Below are 23036 nucleotides of genomic sequence, written 5' to 3'. Positions count from 1 at the left end.
GATTGTAATTATCATCACTAATGATAAAACTGTGACACAGTTAAGAACCACCACACATGTTATTTTTTAAATTCTTCAGATAGTTCTGGGAGGGCAGTGTCATCATCCTCATCTGACAGAGGAGACACACAGGTTCCCAGAGGTGACTCTGAGTCAGGGGCAGGGCGGACATCGAATTCCAGGCCTGAGTTCAAAGTCCACCTTCTTACATCTGCCAGGTGATTTCCCACCAGTGTGGGCAAAGGAACAAAAGTACTGATTGGTCTTACTCTCCTATTATTTTTCCTAGCTGGGCTCCCCCTGGAAAACTTAGGTAAGTTGGCAGAAGTGTTTACAGAAGTAAATGCAGGGGAAGCGGGGTCATAGCGGGACCACATGGAAGCTGAACCAGGCTGGCCGTCCAACGAGGGGTGTGGCCGTGGCAGCTCGCAGCTCCTCGTCTGTGAAAGGGGACAGCAGGCATTACCCTTCCTGGGCTGCAGTGAGGGTTAAATCAGGTAGTGGGAGCATTTTTTGCTATGAGTAAAACACAAGATGATTCACAGAACCAACAAACACAGATGTCTCTTTAACCGAGACTGTGTTTATATCCGGAGCTGTCCCTTCAGGTGTTTATGAAATTACTGCATAATTTTCCTTCTTTCCACGAATATTCCACTAGGACTAATGTGCCAATCCTTGAACTTGAAAGGAAGGGAGCAAAGGCATGTTTTTCTGAGTCTGGGTTCTTCTCTTGGTTCAGTTTTGGGTTGAGAAGAAAGATCACTGAGTGCCGAGAAACCAGTGGTGGTTAATTTCTTAATTGTTATTAAATCTGTAGAGACACAGGCACAGGCCTGTAAAAGCACCCAGAACCACACAAATTGGTAAATCAAATGTGAAGGTGGTTTCTCTCTTTAGAAGGTTCCTGTAGGGTATCTCCCAATTGTTCATTGTTACTCAACAGCTACTGTAAAAGTCAGCAGACAGCAAACATTACCAATATTTGCATTTGTAAATACTTAACTTGCTATTGTAAATAGAGCTGCAATGAACATTTCTGTACATGACTCTTTTTGAATTATGCCCAGTAGTGGGATTGCGGGGTCATATGGTAGTTCTATTTGTAGTTTTTTAAGGAACCTCCATACTGTTCTTCATAGTGGCTGTATTAATTTACATTCCTACTAACAGTGCAAGAGTGTTCCGTTTTCTCCACACCCTCTCCAGCATTTATTATTTCTAGAGTTTTTGATGATGGCCAATCTGACCGGTGTGAGATGATATCTCATTGTAGTTTTGATTTGCATTTCTCTAATGATTAATGATGTTGAGCATTCTTTCATAGGTTTGTTGGCAATCTGTATATCTTCTTTGGAGAAATGTCTATTTAGTTCTTCTGCCCATTTTTGGAATGGGTTGTTTTTTTTTTGTTATTGAGCTGCCTGAGTTGCTTATAACTTTTGGATATTAATCCTTTGTCAGTTGCTTCATTTGCAACTATTTTCTTCCATTCTGAGGGTTGTATTTTGGTCTTGTTTATGGTATACTTTTCTGTGAAAAAGCTTTTAAGTTTCATTAGGTCCCATTTGTTTATTTTTGTTTTTATTTCCATTTCTGTGGGAGGTGGGTCAAAAAGGATCTTGCTGTGATTTATGTCATAGAGTGTTCTGCCTATGTTTTCCTCTAAGAGTTTGATAGTGTCTGGCCTTACATTTAGGTCTCTATTTACAATAGGCAGGACATGGAAGCAACTTAAGTGTCCATCAACAGATGAATCGATAAAGAAGATGTAGCACATATATACAATGGAATATTACTCAGCCATAAAAAGAAATGAAACTGAATTATTTGTAATGAGGTGGATAGACCTGGAGTCTGTCTTTCAGAGTGAAGTAAGTCAGAAGGAGAAAAACAAATACTGTATGCTAACACATATATATGGAATCTAAGAAAAAAAATGTAATGAAGAGATTAGTGGTAGGACGGGAATAAAAGACAGACCTACTAGAGCATGGACTTGAGGACATGGGGAGGGGGAAGGGTAAGTTGTGACGAAGTGAGAGAGTGGCATGGACATATATACACTACCAAATGTAAAATAGATAGCTACTGGGAAGCAGCCGCATAGCACAAGGACATCAGCTGGTGCTTTGTGACCTCCTGGAGGTGTGGGATAGGGAGGATGGGATGGAGGGAGATGCAAGAGGGAAGAGATATGGGAACATATGTATATGTATAACTGATTCACTTTGTTGTAAAGCAGAAACTAACACACCTTTGTAAAACAGTTATACTCCAATAAAGATGTTTAAAAAAATTTAAAAAAAATAAAATAAAATATGTTGAGGAAAAAAACAAAACAAAACAACTTGCTTCCTAAAACTCATCAAACACTTGAGGACATAGCAAGGAGTTACCTTAATATGTCAAATTGTATAAACACCAGCATCCTGGACACCCTAAAGGGGCAAGATACTCTGATCAGTTACCACTTGTCCAGAGTTTCTTCAGAGCCTAAAGATGGCCTGATCTCTCCATCACCCTCAGCTCTTTAATCCCCTCACCAGCCCTGTGAGGGAGGCCCAAGAGGGACTCCATATATGGGATGAGGCTCAGGGAGGATGAAGCTGGTCAAGGGCACCCAGCAAGTAAAGGTCAGAGCTCATCTCATTGCATGCAGGATGGATTGATTTTAGTGTCACTGTTCTTTATCCTTGATGCTCAGTATCTATTTCTGGAAAAAGTAGATACAAGCACCACCTGATAAGGCGAGCAAGGATATATGTAAAACACAGAGCCCAACATACAGTAGGTTCTTAATCAATAACACCCATAATTTTTTAAAAATGAATAACACCCATGATTGTTATCATAAGATCTGGCCAATCTAGTTCTAAAACTACCCATTTATTTTGTAGGCAGTAAGAAGGCAAAACAAAAGCACAACAGAAACACCAAGAAGAGTCTCAAATCATGCTCCAAGCAGCTGTCATGCAAGAATCCACATGAAAAAACTAGTAGAAACACCAAATTATAAATGTGTTCCCATTTAAAAAAATAATTCCCTCAAGAAACTAGTTTGGGGAATTGGCTTCGAAAGACACAAGAGATCACAGGCATTTCCCTGCAGATCAGCTCTGGACAGAAACTGGAAGCATTTTGAAAGGAGGAAGAAAAGATTTTGTCAGTGTCACTGTGGTGTGTTGAGGCAGGAGGTCTCTAGGCTGAGCAGGGAGCGTTTGCAGGCATTTCAGAGCCTGTTTACACACACACGTGTGTAAAGATGGGAAGGTTTCCCCAGTGATGAAGCTCGGGGCTGAACAGGGTGATCTGAGTTGGGAGGACGCAACCCCTCAGCCCAGGTGAGCTGTGTTGGAGGTGGGGTGTGTGCCTGCCAAACTTCTTGGGTGTCCTAAGAGCTGTCACCATCACGGGCTATTCTGAAGCACTCACACCCAGGAGAGTTGTTCTTACAACCCAGGCGCCACGGGGGATCCACCTCTGTCTTGGAAAAAACACAGCTTTCCCTCTGACCTCAGAGAACACGTGACTCAGGGCTCCTCTGCCCTGGCTGGGCACCAGCATCTTCTGCAGGAGTGAAAACACTCAGCTGCCCAGGCCCACGTCTGACCAATTAAATCAGAATTTCTACGGTGGAACCAGGGTCTGGGGATCTTTTTACCATCTCCCAGGTGATTCTAATAAGCAGCCAAGGTCAAAAGGAACCCAGCTCCGCCCCAACCCCAGTTGTACTTAGTCCTGCAGAGAAAGCGACCCCATCCGAGGTCCTCTGGCTCCAGCACATCAGAGCTCACGTTCGTGGAACACGTACCATATGCCAGGATCTGCTCTAAGCTCTTGACATGCGTCCCTCATTAAGTTCCTGCAGCTGCTCTGTGAGGGCAGGGCTGTCACTGATGGATGAGGACACCAAGCCCCCATGTGGGGAGGGACTCATCAGAGGTCCCAGAGGCAGGACGGGGCAGAGCTGGGATGGAGGCCCAGGCAGGGGGCGCTCAGCCCTGGCTCTCAACCACTGTGCACTGAGCTCAGTGATACCCAGTCCACCCCATCCATGGCTTCCCAGATGCTCTCGAGTCATCACAGACCCCTGAAAGACAGCGTGATTACCACCATTTTACAGATGGGGAAACTGAAGACTAGATGGAACTGAGACTTGCCAAGATCACACAGTCTGGGAGGCCAGCACCATCGCTCCCTGAGGGGCTCTCCTGTCACCAAGTCGTTGTACCCTCAGGACATAATGCAAAGGCTGTGTGATTATCCTCTTTCTACAGGTGAGCAAATGGGACCCAGCACAGGGAACTGGGTCACAGCCTTGAAATAACACCTCGATTTGGGGGGCCCCTACTCTGTGCTGGTGATTTAGACAGAGCACCTCAAATCCTTCCAACTCTCCTGAAAGGAGTCCATGATGATCACCATTTTACAGATGAGAAAACTGAGGCTGAGAGAAATGAAGGGACTGTCTCCTCACCCACCCACTCTGTCCAAGAAGTATTTCCTGTCATCGCCTCCAAGTTTTCATGTCCATCAGCAGAGCAAGCGCCCCACCTTCACAAGCCCCCACACTGACCACCACCCTCCCCTTTTCTCTCTGAGATTCTTGACTTCAAGCAACTACAGGGAGGAGTGGTTTCTGAGTGCCCAGGCCTGGGGACCCTGTAGCAACAAGGGAAGACATGGGCTCCTGACAACTGAGTCTAGAATATGAACTCTTGCTCATGCGGGGCCCCCAGCACCCTCTAGGGAACACCTCCCCCTCCTCAACCTCAGTCTGCAGAGCCAGGAATGGGTGTGCATGGTGCTGCTGGGATTACACTGGTCCCTCTCTGTGCTGTCCACGCTACACTTCCAGGAGCTGCTCCCACATGAGGCCTAGTGAAGGAGCAAGATTGCAACAATGGAGAGAAAAACTCCTGATGCTTTTAAGTGTGCTGAGCCCTGCATTTTAGGAGCATTCAGCACATCATGAGACACTGTAGTATCTGTCTGATCTGTGGTAAAGCTAGACTCTCCTCCCATGCAGGACTTTTTAAAATGCTTATTGCTGAAGAACAGAACAATACCAGGTTTTAAGAGGATGGGCCTGGAGTTTTCTCCATACTTTGAAAAGCACCGTGGGGTGTGCAGAGAGTAGGGCCGTGAGTCTAGGTACTTGGGTTCAATCTTGGCTCCCCTAACTGCTCACAAATCAGGTCCTCTCTCTGAGCCTCAGTGTCCTCATATGTAGAAGGGACAACAGACGGCCCTACCCTCAGAGCACTGGTTATAAGGAGTAAATGCCATGAGGAAGATTCAGCATCTGACAGGCTGCTGTTTCCTGGTCCCCTCCTCTCGCTCCTTTCTCATCCAGGGAATCCTCTGGGCGGGAGGCCTGGGGAGGAGGTCGAGCAGCCTCCTGGGAGGCAGCAGATCTGAGTGGTGGAGGAGCCACTTACTAGCTGTGATTGGCTGAGCAAGGAACCGACAATCTGGGAAGTTTAGTAATATCGGCAAAATCAGGATAAAGTCACCTTCCCTGCTAATGCCTGGAACTCTGGGAAGGTTCATTTGCTACCATGACTAGGAGGGAAATTTGGCAATATAATGACACAAATTAAAATACACACACCCTATGATCTAGCAATGCTAGTTCCAGTGGGTATTTCCCCTTTGAGGAGAGTGACACATGGAAAGGTTATCCACTGCAGTGCTGTTTCAATAGCCCCAGGTTAGGAACACCTTAGTATCCATCAACAGGAGACTGTAAAATGAAAACGATTGTCTCCATACCCTGCATGTTAAGTAGCTATTGAAACAATGGGTAGCTTTAGGTGCATATATGGAATGAGGGACTTGGGATCCTGTGGCTGAAAGTAGGGAGAAGTTTCCAGTTGCCTCAGGACTTCGGGCCTGAATGCGAGGAGCCTTCTGAACCTATGGGAAAGCAATGAAAACCTCATGTTCAATGGTTAATTCAAGGAGCTTTTATTCTTCAACTTCCATGTACCAGGCTCTTCCATGAAACCACTTCCAATGCTGGTACAGGGAAGAGCCTGGCCTGGAATCAGATTGGGTTCTGGAAGGATCCCCTCACTCACTGACCATGGGACTGTGGTCTGGGTTCCAGTCACCTCTTGGCCTCAGGCCGCCATCTGTACATGGAGGGCTGGGCAGACAGTGTCAAAAGATCCCTCCTGTGTCACAGTCCAGGATTCAGGAGTTAGTAAGAGGATCCAGGGTCTTTGTCAGAAAACTCTTAATGAGCGCCTTTGCTGCCTCAATGGGGCGGCCCCTAAGTCACCCACATGGGGAACCTCTTCCCTGGGGAAGGGCCATTCTGAGATGACCCAGCTCTGCTGGGAGCCTTCAGTGACTGTGTGAGTCGGTGTCTGAATCACAGGAGGGTTTTCCCAACAGACCCCCAGGAAACACCCAACCTCTGGGCATCTCCTCTAGCCTGGGCCGTCAGAGTTAACACTGAACCTATGCCTCTAGGAATTTCTTCTCAGTGTGATGTTTCTGAAGGGAAATAAAGAAACCTTGCCCTGGATAGACTTCTTTTTGGAAGGGGAGAGAACATAATTTTCATGGGAGAAGAGCCCTTGTCTGCTTTGTTCACTGCTGCTTCCACAACGTCTGGAGCAGGGCCTGGCACACAGTAGGTGCTCAATAGGTGCTGAATAAAGAGAAGGCTCAGCCACATTGAGGGGAGCACTCTCTGCAGGCAGAGGAAATACCTGGGCTGTGACGGGGCAAGTCACTCAGACTTTCAGTTCCCGCATCCCTGGAAACAAAGGGCTAGACGGGATGGAAAAGGCAAGGGCTGTGGAACCAGGCAGACTGGGGTTCCAGACTTTTCCCAGATTCACCAGTTGTGGGGCCTTTGGCAAGTAGCACGACCTCTGCAGACCTCAGTTTCCCTGATCTGTAGAAGGAGGTGAAATCAGATCATGATACAAGCACCCACTGCTGCACTTGATTCTTTTTTTTTCTTTTTTCTTGAAGGGTGGAGGGCTTGTTGTCACAGACCAGGGGGACAAAGGAGACCCAGGCCATACTCACCACTCACAGTGAGATGAGTGCCTGGTCCAGACTTAACCTCCACGTCAGGGCTTCCTCTCTGGAACTTCACACAGTAGTACATACCGGTGTCTGCTGGGGTGATGTTACTGATGCGGATGGAAAAGTCCGTATTGTTTCTCCTTGTAGTATCTGAAACATCTGTTACTCGAGGGAAGGGGCCTCCTCTGAGACTGAAGATTAACTCTCGGCCTGGCCCTGTGCCCCTGAACCACTTGACGGGCCCCACGGGGAGCAGGGAGGTCACGTCGCAGTGCAGAGTGGCCGTCTCTCCTGCTGCAACTGAAACTGACCTCTCAGCCTGAATCACCTGCAGCTCCTTCTCACCTGCCACTCCTGGAGGAAAACACCATCCAGTTACTTATTCATCCTTAGGTGATCCAGTAGGTTTTCTCAATTATTTATCAAAAACAGTTTTCATTAACTTAGTGCACCATGAGCCAGCCTTGAACTCAGCCCATTGCGTGTATATTGCATGCAACCTGCACAATGAGCCTCTAACGTGAGACCCTAGTAAAAGAGATGAATTGAGGCACAGAGAGGTTAAATGATGTGGCAGAGAATGGGTTTGAGTACTTGAGCCCTCTTGGGAAGTGTCATACTTCACCAAATATTTCTGGCTATTCACTTTGTGGCCTCCTGAAGTGCTGCACTTCTGGCCTTTGCATTAGGTGGGACCACATAGCTTCTTTAGACCACTGAGTTGTGAGGAGAGGTGATGGATATATTTCGTAGGTTATTCATTAAACTGCAAGAGCCTTCATGGACCAGCTTCCATCTTCCCCAGAGATCCACATTCTCATGAGGGGGTTGGCTCCAACAACCTGGATACTTGAGTGGCAGTGATGTGCAGAGCTCCCAACACAATGAACATTTAGTTTAAGAAGAAAGTAAAATATTGTTTCAAGTCCCTAGCATTTTATCCCAATGACATAGTCATGTTTGATTAGTTACCTAAGACTGCTGTAATAAATTATCAAAAATTTTGTGGCTTGAAGTGACAGTTTTATTATAATTCTGGATGTCAAAGGATGAGAAATGGTATTACTGGACTAAAATCAAGGAGTTAGTTTGGCTACATTTCTTCTGGAGGCTCTGGTCGTTGTCTCTCAAAATTTTTGAGACTGTCTACACTCCTTTTCTCATGGTTTCCATCTTCTTATGACTCTAATGTTGCTTCCATTGTCACTTGTACTTCTTTAACTTTGGCTTTCCTGCCTCATTCTTATAAGATTATATTGGGTCCACACTGATCATCTAGAATATTATCCCCATAGCAAGGGTCTTAACTTAATCACTTTTACAAAATCTCTTTTTCCAAGTAAAGTAAAATATTCACAGGTGAGTATAGGACATAGATTTCTTTGGGGGGGCTACTTTCATTTTTTTCTTTTTACTTGATTTATAACTTTTTTATACTGAAGTATTATTGATTAACAATGCTTTGGCAGTTTCTGCTGTACAACAATTGACTCATTTATACATATATATATTCTTATATATACATATATACATTCTTTTTTTAATATGTCCTTTTCCATTATGGCTTATCATAGCATACTGAATATAGTTCTCTGTGCTATATACTAGGACCTTGTTGTTTATCCATTCCATATATAATAGATCACATTACCCCTATCTTCTCTCCCTTGGCAACCACAAGTTTGTACTCTATGTCCGTGAGTCTGTTTCTGTTTTGTGGATAGGTTCATTTGTCTCACCTTTTTCATCGGTTGTGGTCCATGTGGCGTAGCTTGCGGGATCCTAGTTCCCTGACCAGGGATCGAACCCAGGCCCCCTGCAGTGAAAGTGGGGAGTCTTAACCACTGGACCACCAGAGAATTCCCTGGGTCATCTTTTAGATTCCACATATAAATATCATGTGTTCTTTCTCTTTTCTCTTTCTGACTTACTTCACTTAGTTTGATAATCCATAGTTGTGTCCATGTTGCTGCAAATGACATTATTTCATTCTTTTTTATGGCTGAGTAGTATTCCATTGTATATATGTACCACTTCTTCGGGATTTTTTTAATTTTATTTTTAATTAATTTATTTTTTAAACGTCTTTATTGGAGTATAATTGCTTTACAATGGTGTGTTAGTTTCTGCTTTACAACAAAGTGAATCAGTCATACATATACATATGTTCCCATATCTCTTCCCTCTTACATCTCCCTCCATCCCACCCTCCCTATACCACCCCTCTAGGTTGTTACAAACCACTAAGCTGACCTCCCTGTGCCATGCAGCTGCTTCCCAGTAGCTATCCACCCTACATTTGGTAGTGTGTATATGTCCATGCCATTGTCTCACTTCATCAGAGCTTACACTTCCCTCTACCCATATCCTCAAGGCCATGCTCTAGTAGGTCTGTGTTTAATTTCCATCCTACCCCTAGTCTCTACATGACATTTTATTTCTTGGATTCCATATATATGTGTTAGCATACGGTATTTGTTTTTCTCCTTCTGACTTACTTCACTCTGTATGACAGATTCCATGTCTATCCACCTCATTACAAATAACTCAGTTTCATTTCTTTTTATGGCGGAGTAATATTCCATTGTATATATGTGCCACATCTTCTTTATCCATTCATCTGTCGATGGACACTTAGGTTGCTTCCATGTCCTGGCTATTGTAAATAGAGCTGCAATGAACATTTTCGAACATGACTGTTTTAGAATTATGGTTTTCTCGGGGTATATGCCCAGTAGTGGGATTGCTGGGTTGTATGGTAGTTCTATTTGTAGTTTTTTAAGGAACCTCCATACTGTTCTCCAATGTGCCTGTATCAATTTACATTGCCACCAGCAGTGCAAGAGTGCTCCCTTTTCTCCAAACCTTCTCCAGCATTTTTTGTTTCTAGATTTTTTGATGATGGCCATTCTAAGCGGTGTGAGTTGATATCTCATTGTAGGTTTGATTTGCATTTGTTTAATGATTAATGATGTTGAGCATTCTTTCATATGTTTGTTGGCAATCTATATCTTCTTTCGAGAAATGTCTATTTAGGTCTTCTGCCCAGTTTTGGATTGGGTTGTTTGTTTTTTCGTTATTGAGCTCCATGAGTTGCTTGTAAGTTTTGGAGATTAATCCTTTGTCAGTTGCTTCATCTGAAAATATTTTCTCCCACTCTGAGGGTTGTCTTTTGGTCTTGTTTATGGTATCCTTTGCTGGGCAAAAGCTTTTAAGTTTCATTAGGTCCCATTTGTTTATTTTTGTTTTTGTTTCCATTTCTCTAAGAGGTGGGTCAAAAGGATCTTGCTGTGATTTATGTCATAGAGTGTTCTGCCTATGTTTTCCTTTAAGAGTTTGATATCGTCTCGCCTTACATGTAGGTCTTTAATCCATTTTGAGTTTATTTTTGTGTATGGTGTTAGGGAGTGTTCTAATTTCATACTTTTACATGTACCTGTCCAATTTTCCCAGCACCACTTATTGAAGAGGGTGTCTTTTCTCCACTATATATTCTTGCCCCTCTTTTCAAAGATAAGTTGACCATATGTGTGTGGGTTTATCTCTGGGCTTTCTATCCTGTTCCATTGATTTATATTTCTGTTTTTGTGCCAGTACCATACTGGCTTGATTACTGTAGCTTTGTAGTATAGTCTGAAGTCAGGGAGCCTGATTCCTCCAGCTCCATTTTTCGTTTTCAAGATTGCTTTGGCTATTCGGGGTCTTTTGTGTCTGTATACAAACTGTGAATTTTTTTGTTCTAGTTCTGTAAAAAATGCCAGTGGTAGTTTGATAGGGATTGCATTGAATCTGTAGATGGCTTTAGGTAGTAGAGTCATTTTCACAATGTTGATTCTTCCAATCCAAGAACATGGTATATCTCTCCATCTATTTGTGTCATCTTTAATTTCTTTCATCAGTGTCATAATTTTCTGCCTACAGATCTTTTGTGTCCTTAGGTTGTTTTATTCCTAGATATTTTATTCTTTTTGTTGCAATGCTATATGGGAGTGTTTTCTTAATTTCACTCTCAGATTTTTCATCATTAGTGTATAAGAATGCCAGAGATTTCTGTGCATTCATTTTGTATCCTGCTATTTTTCCAAATTCATTGAGTAGCTTTAGTAGTTTTCTGGTAGCATCCTTAGGATTCTCTATGCATAGTATCATGTCATCAGCAAACAGTGACAGCTTTACTTCTTCTTTTCTGATTTTGATTCCTTTTATTTCTTTTTCTTCTCTGATTGCTGTGGCTAGAACTTCCAAAACTATGTTGAATAAGAGTGGTGAGAGTGGGCAACCTAGTCTTGTTTCTGATCTTAGTGGAAATGGTTTCAGTTTTTCACCATTGAGAATGATGCTGGCTGTGGGTTTGTCATATATAACCTTTATTATGTAGAGGAAAGTTCCCTCTATGCCTACTTTCTGCAGGGTTTTTATCATAAATGGGTGTTGAAATTTGTCAAAAGATTTCTCTGCATCTATTGAAATGATCATATGGTTTTTCTCCTTCAGTTTGTTGATATGGTGTATCACGTTGTTTGATTTGCATATATTGAAGAATCCTTACATTCCTGGAATAAACCTCACTTGATCATGGTGTATGATCCTTTTAATGTGCTGTTGGATTCTGTTTGTTACTATTTGTGTGTGTGTGTGTGTGTGTGTGGTATACGGGCCTCTCACTGTTGTGGCTTCTCCTATTGTGGAGCACAGGCTCCAGATGTGCAGGCTCAGTGGCCATGGCTCACGGGCCCAGCCGCTCCACGGCACATGAGATCTTCCCAGACCGGGGTACAAACCCGTGTCCCCTGCATTGGCAGGAGGACTCTCAACCACTGCACCATCAGGGAAGCCCCTGTTTGCTAATATTTTCTTGAGGATTTTTGCATCTATGTTCATCAGTGATATTCACCTGTAGTTTTCTTTCTTTGTGACGTCTTTGTCTTGTTTTGGTATCAGGGTTATGGTGGCCTCATAGAATGCGTTTGGGAGTGTTCCTCCCTCTGCTATCTTTTGGAAGAGTTTGAAAAGGATAGGTGTTAACTTTTCTCTCAGTGTTCGATAGAATTCGCCTGTAAAGCCATCTGGTCTTGGGCTTTTGTTTGTTGGAGTATTTTTAATCACATTTTCAATTTCAGTGCTTGTGATTGTTCTGTTCATATTTTCTATTTCTTCCTGGTTCAGTCTCGGCACGTTGTGCATTTCTAAGAATTTGTTCATTTCTTCCAGGTTGTCCATGTTATTGGCATACAGTTGCTTGTAGTAATCTCTAATAATCGTTTGTATTTCTGCAGTGTCAGTTGTTACGTCTCCTTTTACATCTCTAATTCTATTGATTTGAGTCTTCTCCCTTTTTTTCCTGATGGGTCTGGCTAATGGTTTATCAATTTTGTTTATCTTCTCAAAGAACCAGCTTTTAGTTTTATTGATCTTTGCTATCGTTTACTTCATTTCTTTTTCATTTATTTCTGATCTGATCTTTATGATTTCTTTCCTTCTGCTAATTTTGTGGATTTTTTATTCTTTTTTCTCTAATTGCTTTAGATGCAAAGTTAGGTTGTTTATTCGAGATTTTTCCTGTTTCTTAAGGTAGGATTTTATTGCTATAAACTTCCTTCTTAGAACTGCTTTTTCTGCATTCCATAGGTTTTGGGTCATCATGTCTCCATTGTCATTTGTTTCTAAGTATTTTTATATTTCCTCTTTGATTTCTTCAGTGATCACTTCGCTTCTAAATAGTGTATTGTTTTGCCTCTATATGTTTGTATTTTTTCCAGATCTTTTCCTGTAATTGATATCTAGTCTCATAGCTTTGTTGTTGGAAAAGATATTTGATATGATTTCAATTTTCTTAAATTTACCAAGGCTAGATTTGTGACCCAAGATATAATCTATCCTGGAGAATGTTCCATGAGCACTTGAGAAAAATGTGTACTCTGTTGTTTTTGGATGGAATGTCCTATAAATATCAATTAAGTCCATCTTGTTTAATGTATCATTTAAAACTTGTGTTTCCTTATTTATTTTCATTTGGGATGATCTGTCCATTGGTGAAAGTGGGGTGTTAAAGTCCCTTACTCTGATTGTGTTACTGTAGGTTTCACCTTTTATGGCTATAAGTATTTGCTTTATGTATTGAGGTGCTCCTATGTTGGGTGCATAAATATTTACAATTATTATATCTTCTTCATGGATCGATCCCTTGATCATTATGTAGTATCCTTCTTTGTCTCTTGTAATAGTTTTTATTTTAAAGTCTATTTTGTCTGATATGAGAATTGCTACTCCAGCTTTCTTCTGATTTCCATTTGCATGGAATATCTTTTTCCATCCCCTCACTTTCAGTCTGTATGTGTCCCTAGGTCGGAAGTGGGTCTCTTGTAGACAGCATATATATGGGTCTTATTTTTGTATCCATTCAGCCAGTCTGTGTCTTTTGGTGGGAGCATTTAATCCATTTACATTTAAGGTAATTATCAATATGTATGTTCCTATTACCATTTACTTAATTGTTTTGAGTTTTTTCTTGTAGGTCTTTTCCTTCTCTCATGTTTCTTGCCTAGAGAAGTTCCTTTAGCCTTTGTTGTAAAGCTGGTTTGGTGGTACTGAATTCTCTTAGGTTTTGCTTGTCTGTAAAGGTTTTAATTTCTCCATCAAATCTGAATGAGATCCTTGCTGGGTAGAGTAATCTTGGTTGTAGGTTTTTCTCCTTCATCACTTTAAATATGTCCTGCCACTCCCTTCTGGTTTGCAGAGTTTCTGCTGAAAGATCAGATGTTAACATTATGGGGATTCCCTTGTGTGTTATTTGTTGTTTTTCCCTTGCTGCTTTTAATATGTTTTCTTTGTATTTCATTTTTGTCAGTTTGATTATTATGTGTCTTGGGGTGTTTCTCTTTGTGTTTATCCTGTATGGGACTCTCTGTGCTTCCTGGACTCGATTGACTATTTCCTTTCCCATATTAGGGAAGTTTTCAACTATAATCTCTTCAAATATTTTCTCAGTCCCTTTCTATTTGTCTTCTTCTTCTGGGACCCCTATTATTCAAATGTTGGTGCGTTTAATGTTGTCCCAGAGGTGTCTGAGACTGTCCTCAGTTCTTTTCATTATTTTTTCTTTATTCTGCTTTGCAGTAGTTATTTCCACTACTTTATCTTCCAGGTCACTTTTCTGTTCTTCTGCCTCAGTTATTCTGCTATTGATCCCATCTAGAGTATTTTAAATTTCATTTCTTGTGTTGCTCATTGTTGCTTGCTTCCTCTTTATTTCCTCTAGGTCCTTGTTAAATGTTTCTCGCATTTTGTCTATTCTATTTCCAAGATTTTGGATCATCGTTACTATCATTATTCTGAATACTTTTTCAGGTAGACTGCCTATTTCCTCTTCATTTGTTAGGTCTGGTGGGTTTTTACCTTGCTCCTTCATCTGCTGTGTGTTTTTCTGTCTTTTCATTTGCTTACTGTGTTTGGGGTCTCCTTTTTGTGGGCTGTAGATTCATAGTTCCCATTGTTTTTGGTGTCTGTCCCCAGAGTCTAAGGTTGGTTCAGTGATTTGAGTAGGTTTCCTGGTTGGGGGGACTAGTGCCTGTGTTCTGGTGGATGAGGCTAGATCTTGTCTTTCTGGTGGGCAGGTCCACGTCTGGTGGTGTGTTTTGGGGTGTCGGTAGCCTTATTATAATTTTAGGCAGCCTCTCTGCTAATGGATGGGGCTGTAGTCCTGTCTTACAGGTTGTTGGTCATATGGTTTCCAGCACTGTAGCTTGCTGGTCATTGAGTGGAGCTGGGTCTTGGTGTTGACATGAAGATCTGTGGGAGATTTTTGCCATTTGCTATTACATGGAACTGGGAGGTCTCTTGTGGACCAGTGTCCTGAAGTTGGTTCTCCCACCTCAGAGACCCAACCCTGTATCTGGCTGGAGCACCAAGAGCCTTTCATCCACACGTCTCAGAATAAAAGGGAGAAAAAATAGAAAGGAAAGAAAGGAAGGAAGGAACGAAGGAAGGAAGAAAGGAAAGAAGGAAAAAATCAAGAAAGGAAGGAAGGAAGAAAGGAAAGAAGGAAGAAAGCAAGAAAGGAAGGAAGGAAGAAAGGAGAGAAGCAAGGACAAAAGGAAGGAAGGAAGGAAGAAAGGAGAGAAGCAAGGAAGAAAGGAAGGAAGGAAGCAAGAAAGGAAGGAAGGAAGGAATAAAGGAAGAAAGGAAGGAAGGAAGGAAAGAAGGAAGGAAAAGAGGAAGGAGGAAAGGAAGGGAGAGGAAAGGAGGAAGGAAGGGAGGAAGGAAGGGAGGAAGAAAGGAAGGAAGACAGGAAGAAAGAAAGAAGATAAAATAAAGTAAGATAAAATAGTTATTAAAATAAAAGTAATTATTAAGAAGAAACAATTTTTAAAGAAAAAAAAATGGTTCGGTCAGAACCCTAGGACAAATGGTGAAAGCAAAGCTATACAGACAAAATCTCACACAGCAGCACACACATACACACTCACAAAAAGAGGAAAAGGGGAAAATAATAATATATCTTGCACCCAAAGTCTACCTCCTCAGTTTGGGAAGATTCGCTGTCTATTGAGGCACTCCACAGATGCAGGGCACTTCAAGTTGATTGTGGAGATGTAATCCGCTGCTTCTGAGGCTGCTGGGAGAGACCTTCCCCTCTCCTCTTTGTTCGCACACCTCCTGGGGTTCAGCTTTGGACTTGGCCCCGCCTCTGCGTGTAGGCCATCTGAGGGCATCTGCTCTTCGCTCAGACAGGACGGGGTTAAAGGAGCAGTTGAATCGGGGGCTCTGGCTCACTCAGGCCAGGGGAGGGAGGGGTACAGATGCGGGGCAAGCCCGTGGCGGCAGAGGCCGGCGTGATGCTACATCAGCCCAAGGTGCACCGTGCGTTCTCCTGGGGAAGCTGTCCCTGGATCCCGGGACCCTGGCAGTGGCAGGCTGCACAGGCTCCCTGGAGGGGAGGTGTGGAGAGTGGCCTGTGCTCACACAGAGGTTTCTTGGTGGTGGCAGCAGAAGCCCTAGCATCCCACGCCCATCTCTGGGGTCCACACTGAGAGCCGAGGCTCACGCCCGTCTCTGGAGCTCCTTTACGGGGCACGCTTTATCCCCTCTCCTCGCACACCAGGAAACAAAGAGGGAAGAAAAGGTCTCTTGCCTCTTCGGCAGCTCCAGACTTCTCCCGGACTCTCACCTGGCTAGCCGTGGTGCGCTAACCCCTTCAGGCTGTGTTCACGCAGCCAACCCCAGTCCTCTCCCGGCTTTCGACCGAACACCCAGCCTCAGCTCCCAGCCCCCGCCTGTCCCGGCGGGTGAGAAGACAAGCCTCTCAGGCTGGTGAGTTCCTGTCGGCACCGATCCTCTGTGCGGGAATCTCTCCACTTTGCCCTCCGCACCCCTGTTACTGCGCTCTCCTCCATGGCCCCGAAGCTTCCCCCTCTGCCACATGCAGTCTCTGCCTGTGAAGGGGCTTCTAGTGTGTGGAAACCTTTCCTCCTTCACAGCTCCCTCCCACTGGTGCAGGTCCCGTCCCTATTGTTTGGTCTCTATTTTTTCTTTTTTCTTTTACCTTTCCCAGGTACCTGGGAAGTTTCTTGCCTTTTGGAAAGTCTGAGGTCTTCTGCCAGCGTTCAGTGTGTCGTCTGTAGGAGCTGTTCCACGTGTAGAAGTATTTCTGATGTATCTGTGGGGAGGAAGGTGATCTCCGCGTCTTACTCTTCCACCATCTTCTCTCCAATCTCTAGATTTGTTGATGATGGCCATTCTGACCGGTGTGAGATGATATCTCATTGTAGTTTTGATTTGCATTTCTCTAATGATTAATGATGTTGAACATTCTGTCATCTGTTTTGTTGGCAATCTGTATATCTTCTTTGGAGAAATGTCTATTTAGGTCTTCTGCCCATTTTTGGATTGGGTTGTTTGTTTTTTTGATATTGAGCTGCATGTAAGTTTTGGAGATTAATCCTTTGTCAGTTGCTTCATTTGCAACTATTTTCTCCCATTCTGAGGGTTGTCTTTTGGTCTTATTTATGGTATCCTTTGCTGTGCAAAAGCTTTTAAATTTCATTAGGTCCCTTTTGTTTATTTTTGTTTTTATTTCCATTTCTCTAGGAGGTGGATCAAAAAGGAACTTGCTGTGATTTATGTCATAGAGTGTTCTACCTAGTATAGAGGTTCCATAAAAATCTACCAATAGAACTACTATGTGACCCAGCAATCCCACTACTGGGCATATATCCTGAGAAAACCATAATTCAAAAAGAGTCATGTATCACAATGTTCATTGCAGCTCTATTCACTATACCCAGGATATGGAAACAACCTAACTGTCCATCAACAAATGAATGGATAAAGAAGTTGTGGCACATATATACAATGGAATATTACTCAGCCATAAAAAGAAACGAAACTGAGTTATTTGTAGTGAGGTGGAGGGACCTGGAGTCTGTCATACAGAGTGAAGTAAGTCAGAAGCATAAAAACAAATACTGTATGCTAACACATATATATGGAATCTAAGAAAAAAGAATGTCATGAAGAGCCTAGCGGTAGGACGGGAATAAAGACACAGACCTACTAGAGCATGGACTTGAGGATATGGGGAGGGGGAAGGGTAAGCTGTGACGAAGTGAGAGAGTGGCATGGTCATATATACAGTACCCAATGTAGGGTAGACAGCTAGTGGGAAGCAGCCGCATGGCACAGGGAGATCAACTAGGTGGTTTGTGATGACCTAGAGGGGTGGGATAGGGAGGGTAGAAAGGAGGGAGATGCAAGAGGGAAGAGTTATGGGAACATATGTATATGTATAACTGATTCCCTTTGTTGTAAAGCAGAAACTAACATACCATTGTAAAGCAATTATACTCCAATAAAGAGGTTAAAAGAAAAAAACTAGTTAAGACATAAATTAATTAAAAAAGAAGAAATATTCTTAGAATACCAGACTTACTACCCTAAAAAGTTTATTAATGTAATATAATTAATGAAACTCTTATCAGAGTCCAACAGAGTTAAAAAGCAAAAACAAAAAGTAGAAAAAAATAGAAAATGTTCTGTGTGTGTTTGTGTGTAGAATGGAATACAACTCAGCTGTAAGAAAGAATTAAAATTTGCTATTTGCAGCAACATGAATGGACTTGGAAGGCATTGTGCTAAGTGAAATAAGTCAATCAAAGACAAATACTGTATGATATCACTTATATGTGGAATCTAAAGAATACAACAAACTAGTTAATATAACAAGAAAGAAACACTCACAGACATAGAGAAAAAACTAGTGGTTACCAGTGGGGAGTGGGAAGGTGGGAGGGGCTGTATAGGGGTAGGCAATTAAGAGTTACAAATTATTATGTATAAAATAAGCTAGAAGGGTATACGTTACAACACCAGAAATGTAGTCAATATTTTATAATAACTATAAATGGAGTATAACCTTTAAAAATTGGGAATCACTATATTTTACACCTGTAACATATGTAATATTTTAGAGCACCTTTATTACAATAAAAAGTGGTAGTATGAACAACCCAAAATTCCATTAATGGATGAAAGGATAAACAAAATGTGATATATAGCTTTATACATATACACATATACATATAAAATATAGATGAAATATGTATGAAATATATACAATATATTTCAGCCCTAAAACACAATGATATTCTGACACCTTCCACAGCATATATGAACATTAGAAATATGCTCAGTGAAATAATCTAGATTCAAAAGGAAAATAGATGATTCCAGTTGTATGAAGTCCATTGAATAGGCAAATTCACAGAGAAAAAGTAGAATACAGATTACTCGTGGCTGCAGGAAAAGAGAAATGGGTATTTATAGCTTAACGGATACAGAGATTCTGCCACAGATGTTGAAAAAGTTCTGCAGATGAGGACTGGTGATGGCTTCACAACATTGTGACGGAACATAGTGCCACTTTGTAACCTTCAAAATAGTTAAAATGGTAAATTTCATGTTATGTATATTTCACTGCAATAAAATATGTGAACCGAAATAAGATGACTGCCCAATGCAGAGCCTTTGAACTGGACTAAATAGCTCAAAAGAAAATAAAATGTGTGGTTCTAAACGCTGATACATTTGAGAAACCTACAAGTGAATGGGGAGATGGAACCATGGAGGCAAGCAAGGGAAGAGTAAACTCCCAAATCGTGTTTTGAAAAGAATTGTGGGTGGTTGACTATGTTTGGACAGTGAGTTATGAGTTGAAGGGACATGAGTCACCACTGGGCCAATCATTTAACTACAGTTGCAAGTTTTCCAGGTTGATTTCACAGCCTCGCTGGCTACCAAGTTTCTGGAGATACAGAGAAATGTACACACATTCCATCTTCTCTGAAATGTCCTATTAAACAGGCATGGGTCTAACTGCAGACACATAAACCAGAGGAGCAGGCTGTTGTGGTGCCACAAGCAAATCCTGTGTTCTTTTCTATTTCTTCCCTACTCCTTAGGGAGAAAATCTGTGGTTCACCTTTGCAGAGTGTGAGCTGGTAAACCCACCCACTAAGCACTGGTTCTACCCAATCATGCCACCTAAGGAGGGCACATGCTATTACAGGGCAGGTCCTGTGATGTGCCAAGAAGATCAAGTGGTTTGGGTTTTTAAGTCTGGAGAAGAAGGGTGAGGTCAGGGAAGCTGAACTGCTAAGACAAAAATGGGAAGAAATATGAAAGAATGTTCGAGGGAGAAACGAAAGGAGAGGAGGAGAAAAGAGGGATCAGAGGGTTGAGAGGAGCCAGGGGATAGCAAAAGTCTACAATCTGTGTATCAATAATTCTCCTATGACCTCTCTGGTCTAGGCCTTTTCCCTGAACTCTGGACTTGTATGTCCAACTACCCACTCGTCATCTTCTTTGCATAGAAATAAACATCCCACAGTTAACACATCTAAAACGGAACTGAATTTCCCCTACACCCTCTATATCTCACCTGAATCCCCTTTCTTCTTCCAGATGCTCAGGTCTCAAAACCTTGGAGCTTTTCTCTCCCACCACAAATCCTACACATCAAGATATCCTGTTGCCTCCTCTTCGGTGTGCATCCAGAACCTGAACTCCTTCTCTTATCTCTACTAGGTAATCTCCAGGTGTAACCCACTTTTATTTTTTTTTGCAGGAATGTCATGACCTCAAATGCTCTAGTTGCCTCTGTCTGTGTCCTCTGCAGTCTACTCTCAAAGAAATGCTAGAATAAATTAAAACTCATGCTAGATCATGTCACTTCTCCCTTCAAAAGTTTGCAATGGCAACAATTTCACTCAGAGCAAAAGCCCAAATCCTTCAACACAGGAGGATGATTCTACTTTCAGGACCTTTGCACATGCTGTTTCCTGTCAGGAAGTCTCCTCCCCCAGATAACCACATGGCTCACTCCAGAACCTTCTTTCAACTTTGGCTCACATTTCCCCTTCTAAGTTATGCTACCCCCCACAAGACTACCAGGTTTAAAATACATCCCACGCTACAGATTCTCCAAATTCTGTTATCCGGCTACGCTTTTTTTTTTTTTTAACACTTATCACTTTCTAATATACTATATTGTTTACTTAATTATAAGTCTATTGTTTATTGTCAGTTCTTCCACTAAGATAAGTACCCATGCAGGCAACTACTTTGACTTTTATTCACCAAGGCACCCCACGTTCCTGTAAGAGTTCCTGGCATATAGTAGCATGCAAAAAATATATGTATGTTGTGAGAATTGCCCAGTGTGACATCTCCCTGAGGCATTTAATTCTAAGTGGGTAACCTCTGTGAAAATTATGTCAGAAACTGAGTTTCCCATGTAGATGAGTTGGTGAAAAGCAAAAAGGAACTTGCATGTATGCAGGAAGCAGAAGAGCCCAGAAAAAGAAAAACCACAAACTCTCTTCCCCACACTCTACCCTTCTACACACCCATTAGCAGAAACTGCAGGAATCTCATGGGATGGAAGCAGGGCCACAGTATCAAGAAGAGCAATTGTTAAAATCATGAGCTCTAGTACGAGATTGCTTGAGTTCAAATCATACCTCTACCATGTACCACTGAGTGATCTTGAACTCCTCCTTGCTCAGTTTTCTTATCTGTAAAGTAGGGGTGACAAGAGGATCTAGCTTGGATATAATGATTACATGAGTTAACAACTGTGGGCATTTCCAGCAGTGTCTGCCACATGATGAGTGTTCAAGAAAATGAATAGTTATTACTCATTAGATTTCTTAACCATGGAGGCTTCAACTAGCATTCAATGATATAGCTATAGATAGTTATAGATATGGATATAAAAATAATTACAGATACAGATACAGATATGAAAATATAGGTCATATAGGCTAGAGTCTCTGTGTCTTTGATACTCTCTTTTCTTCCTCACCCCTAGCCATCATGTAAGAGTGGACTCCAAGATAATAATGCACAAAATTCTACTCATTTACCAGGAGAGAAGTTTTCTTGTCTTGGGTGTGGGTAAGGGGTAGATTTATAGAGAAGTAGAAAAGGAGGGATGTTGCTGAAAGACAGCAAAGACTAAACATCTGATCATGTCATCTCATGTAGACTGAAAAATGATTTAGGGGAAAAAGAAGGAAGTCTATTTGAAATCCAATGCGTCTGGGAACAATTCCTCACACCCACTTATACACATACATACACGCACGCACACATTAATACATGCATCCACAAACATGTATTAAAGTGTAACCTAGTGTGCTAGTGTACTGGTTGTTTTGAGGATCAAATGAAATTATAACACAAGTTAAAAGCTTAGTGAAAAAAAATTTAGCACATAGAAAAACCATCCAATACATCATTGACAAAACTTTGGCAGTACACATTGCAAGATTTGAACTCTGCTGTTCTCTGAGTGGCACGATGGGTGATAACAAATATATTGTTTCCTTCTCAGAATTTTCTGATTTTTCTTCCATTAGCCTTCTCTTGAGAAGCTGAGCAGCACAACATGGTTAAAAGAATCAACTCTGGAGCTGTACGTCCTGGACAAGAATCCTGTGCTCCACTGCCTTAGATAGGTGATGTCAGGAAAGTTACTGTCCCTGCCTCAGTTTCCCCATCTGCAAATCAGGGATAATAGTCATAGCTACCACACTAGGATGTTGTGAGGATTCAACAAGTTAATACACACAAAGCTGTCATTGTCGGTGTTTGAAGCATCATCTGTTTCAATGCCTGTGGTAACCAGCTGCAGGCAATGGATCCACAGAGAAAATGCTCAGATCCCTGATTTCATGCTCTTGAATAATGCCCAGTCCTTGGACTTCTGTGGACTTCTGCCCGGGTGGCACACTCATGTTTACATTTAAGACCTAAAAGTGCAGGGGCAAGGGGAAGTTCAGGGGTCAGGGAAAGGGGAATCTACCCCAAGGACTGCTTACCTGTGAGTCCCAGCAGTAGAGTCAGCAGCAGGCAAGGAGGAGGATGGTTGGACAAGGAGACAGGGATGGGCATCGTGGAAGCCTGCGGAGCCTGCTCTGTCTAAATGTGTGTCCTGGGGAGAACCTGCACTTCCGTGCTCTGTGGAGAGGAAGGAAGCCCCACCTCCCAATGATGTAAGAGGAAGTGCCTATGATGGGGTGAAATGGCTGTGAGCTCTTAATCCACTTCTAGGTTCTAGACAGTTCCTGCTTCAGATGGTGAAATGGAAATCAGGCAGAGAAAGACGATGGAAAGTGAGGAGTTACTCATCTTATGTTTTCAGAGGGATTGGACAAGCCTAACAGAAATAAACTTGCTCCCTACTTGGGGTGTCTGTTCTCTCCACTGGGCCCCTCACTCCATTCATGGTGAACCCCTATTTGGAAGCCCCAGGCAAACTCACAGATCCCAAGAAGGATCTGTGATTGTGGGCTGTGTTCCAAAGTCCCAAGCCCAGGGGCTTAGGATGTGGCTGGCTTGTGGCCTCATTCTGGAACCTACCTCAACAAAGACCAGCTCAACTGAAAAAAGGAAGAGGGTTCTCCACGGCCTCTCAAGTATGGGATGGA

The 23036-nt window shown here is 42.4% G+C and overlaps 1 protein-coding gene across 1 annotated transcript in view; it reads right to left on the bottom strand.

Annotated features, from left to right (window-relative positions):
• The window catches only part of LOC136792577 (signal-regulatory protein beta-1-like), a 32544-nt gene extending 9989 nt beyond the window's left edge, over positions 1 to 22555 (bottom strand). Inside the window, exons 1-2 of the mRNA XM_067013168.1 lie at positions 22428 to 22555; positions 7051 to 7404 (exon numbers count right to left, since the gene is read on the bottom strand). Of these exons, the coding sequence (XP_066869269.1) occupies positions 7051 to 7404; positions 22428 to 22500 (427 nt within the window). The 5' untranslated portion in view covers positions 22501 to 22555. The remainder of the gene's footprint in view (positions 1 to 7050; positions 7405 to 22427) is intronic.
• Between the last annotated feature and the right edge of the window lie 481 nt (positions 22556 to 23036).

The sequence above is a fragment of the Kogia breviceps genome, chromosome 14 (assembly GCF_026419965.1).
Source record: "Kogia breviceps isolate mKogBre1 chromosome 14, mKogBre1 haplotype 1, whole genome shotgun sequence".
NCBI lineage: Eukaryota > Metazoa > Chordata > Mammalia > Artiodactyla > Physeteridae > Kogia > Kogia breviceps.
This window is presented reverse-complemented; position numbering and strand designations above follow the sequence as displayed.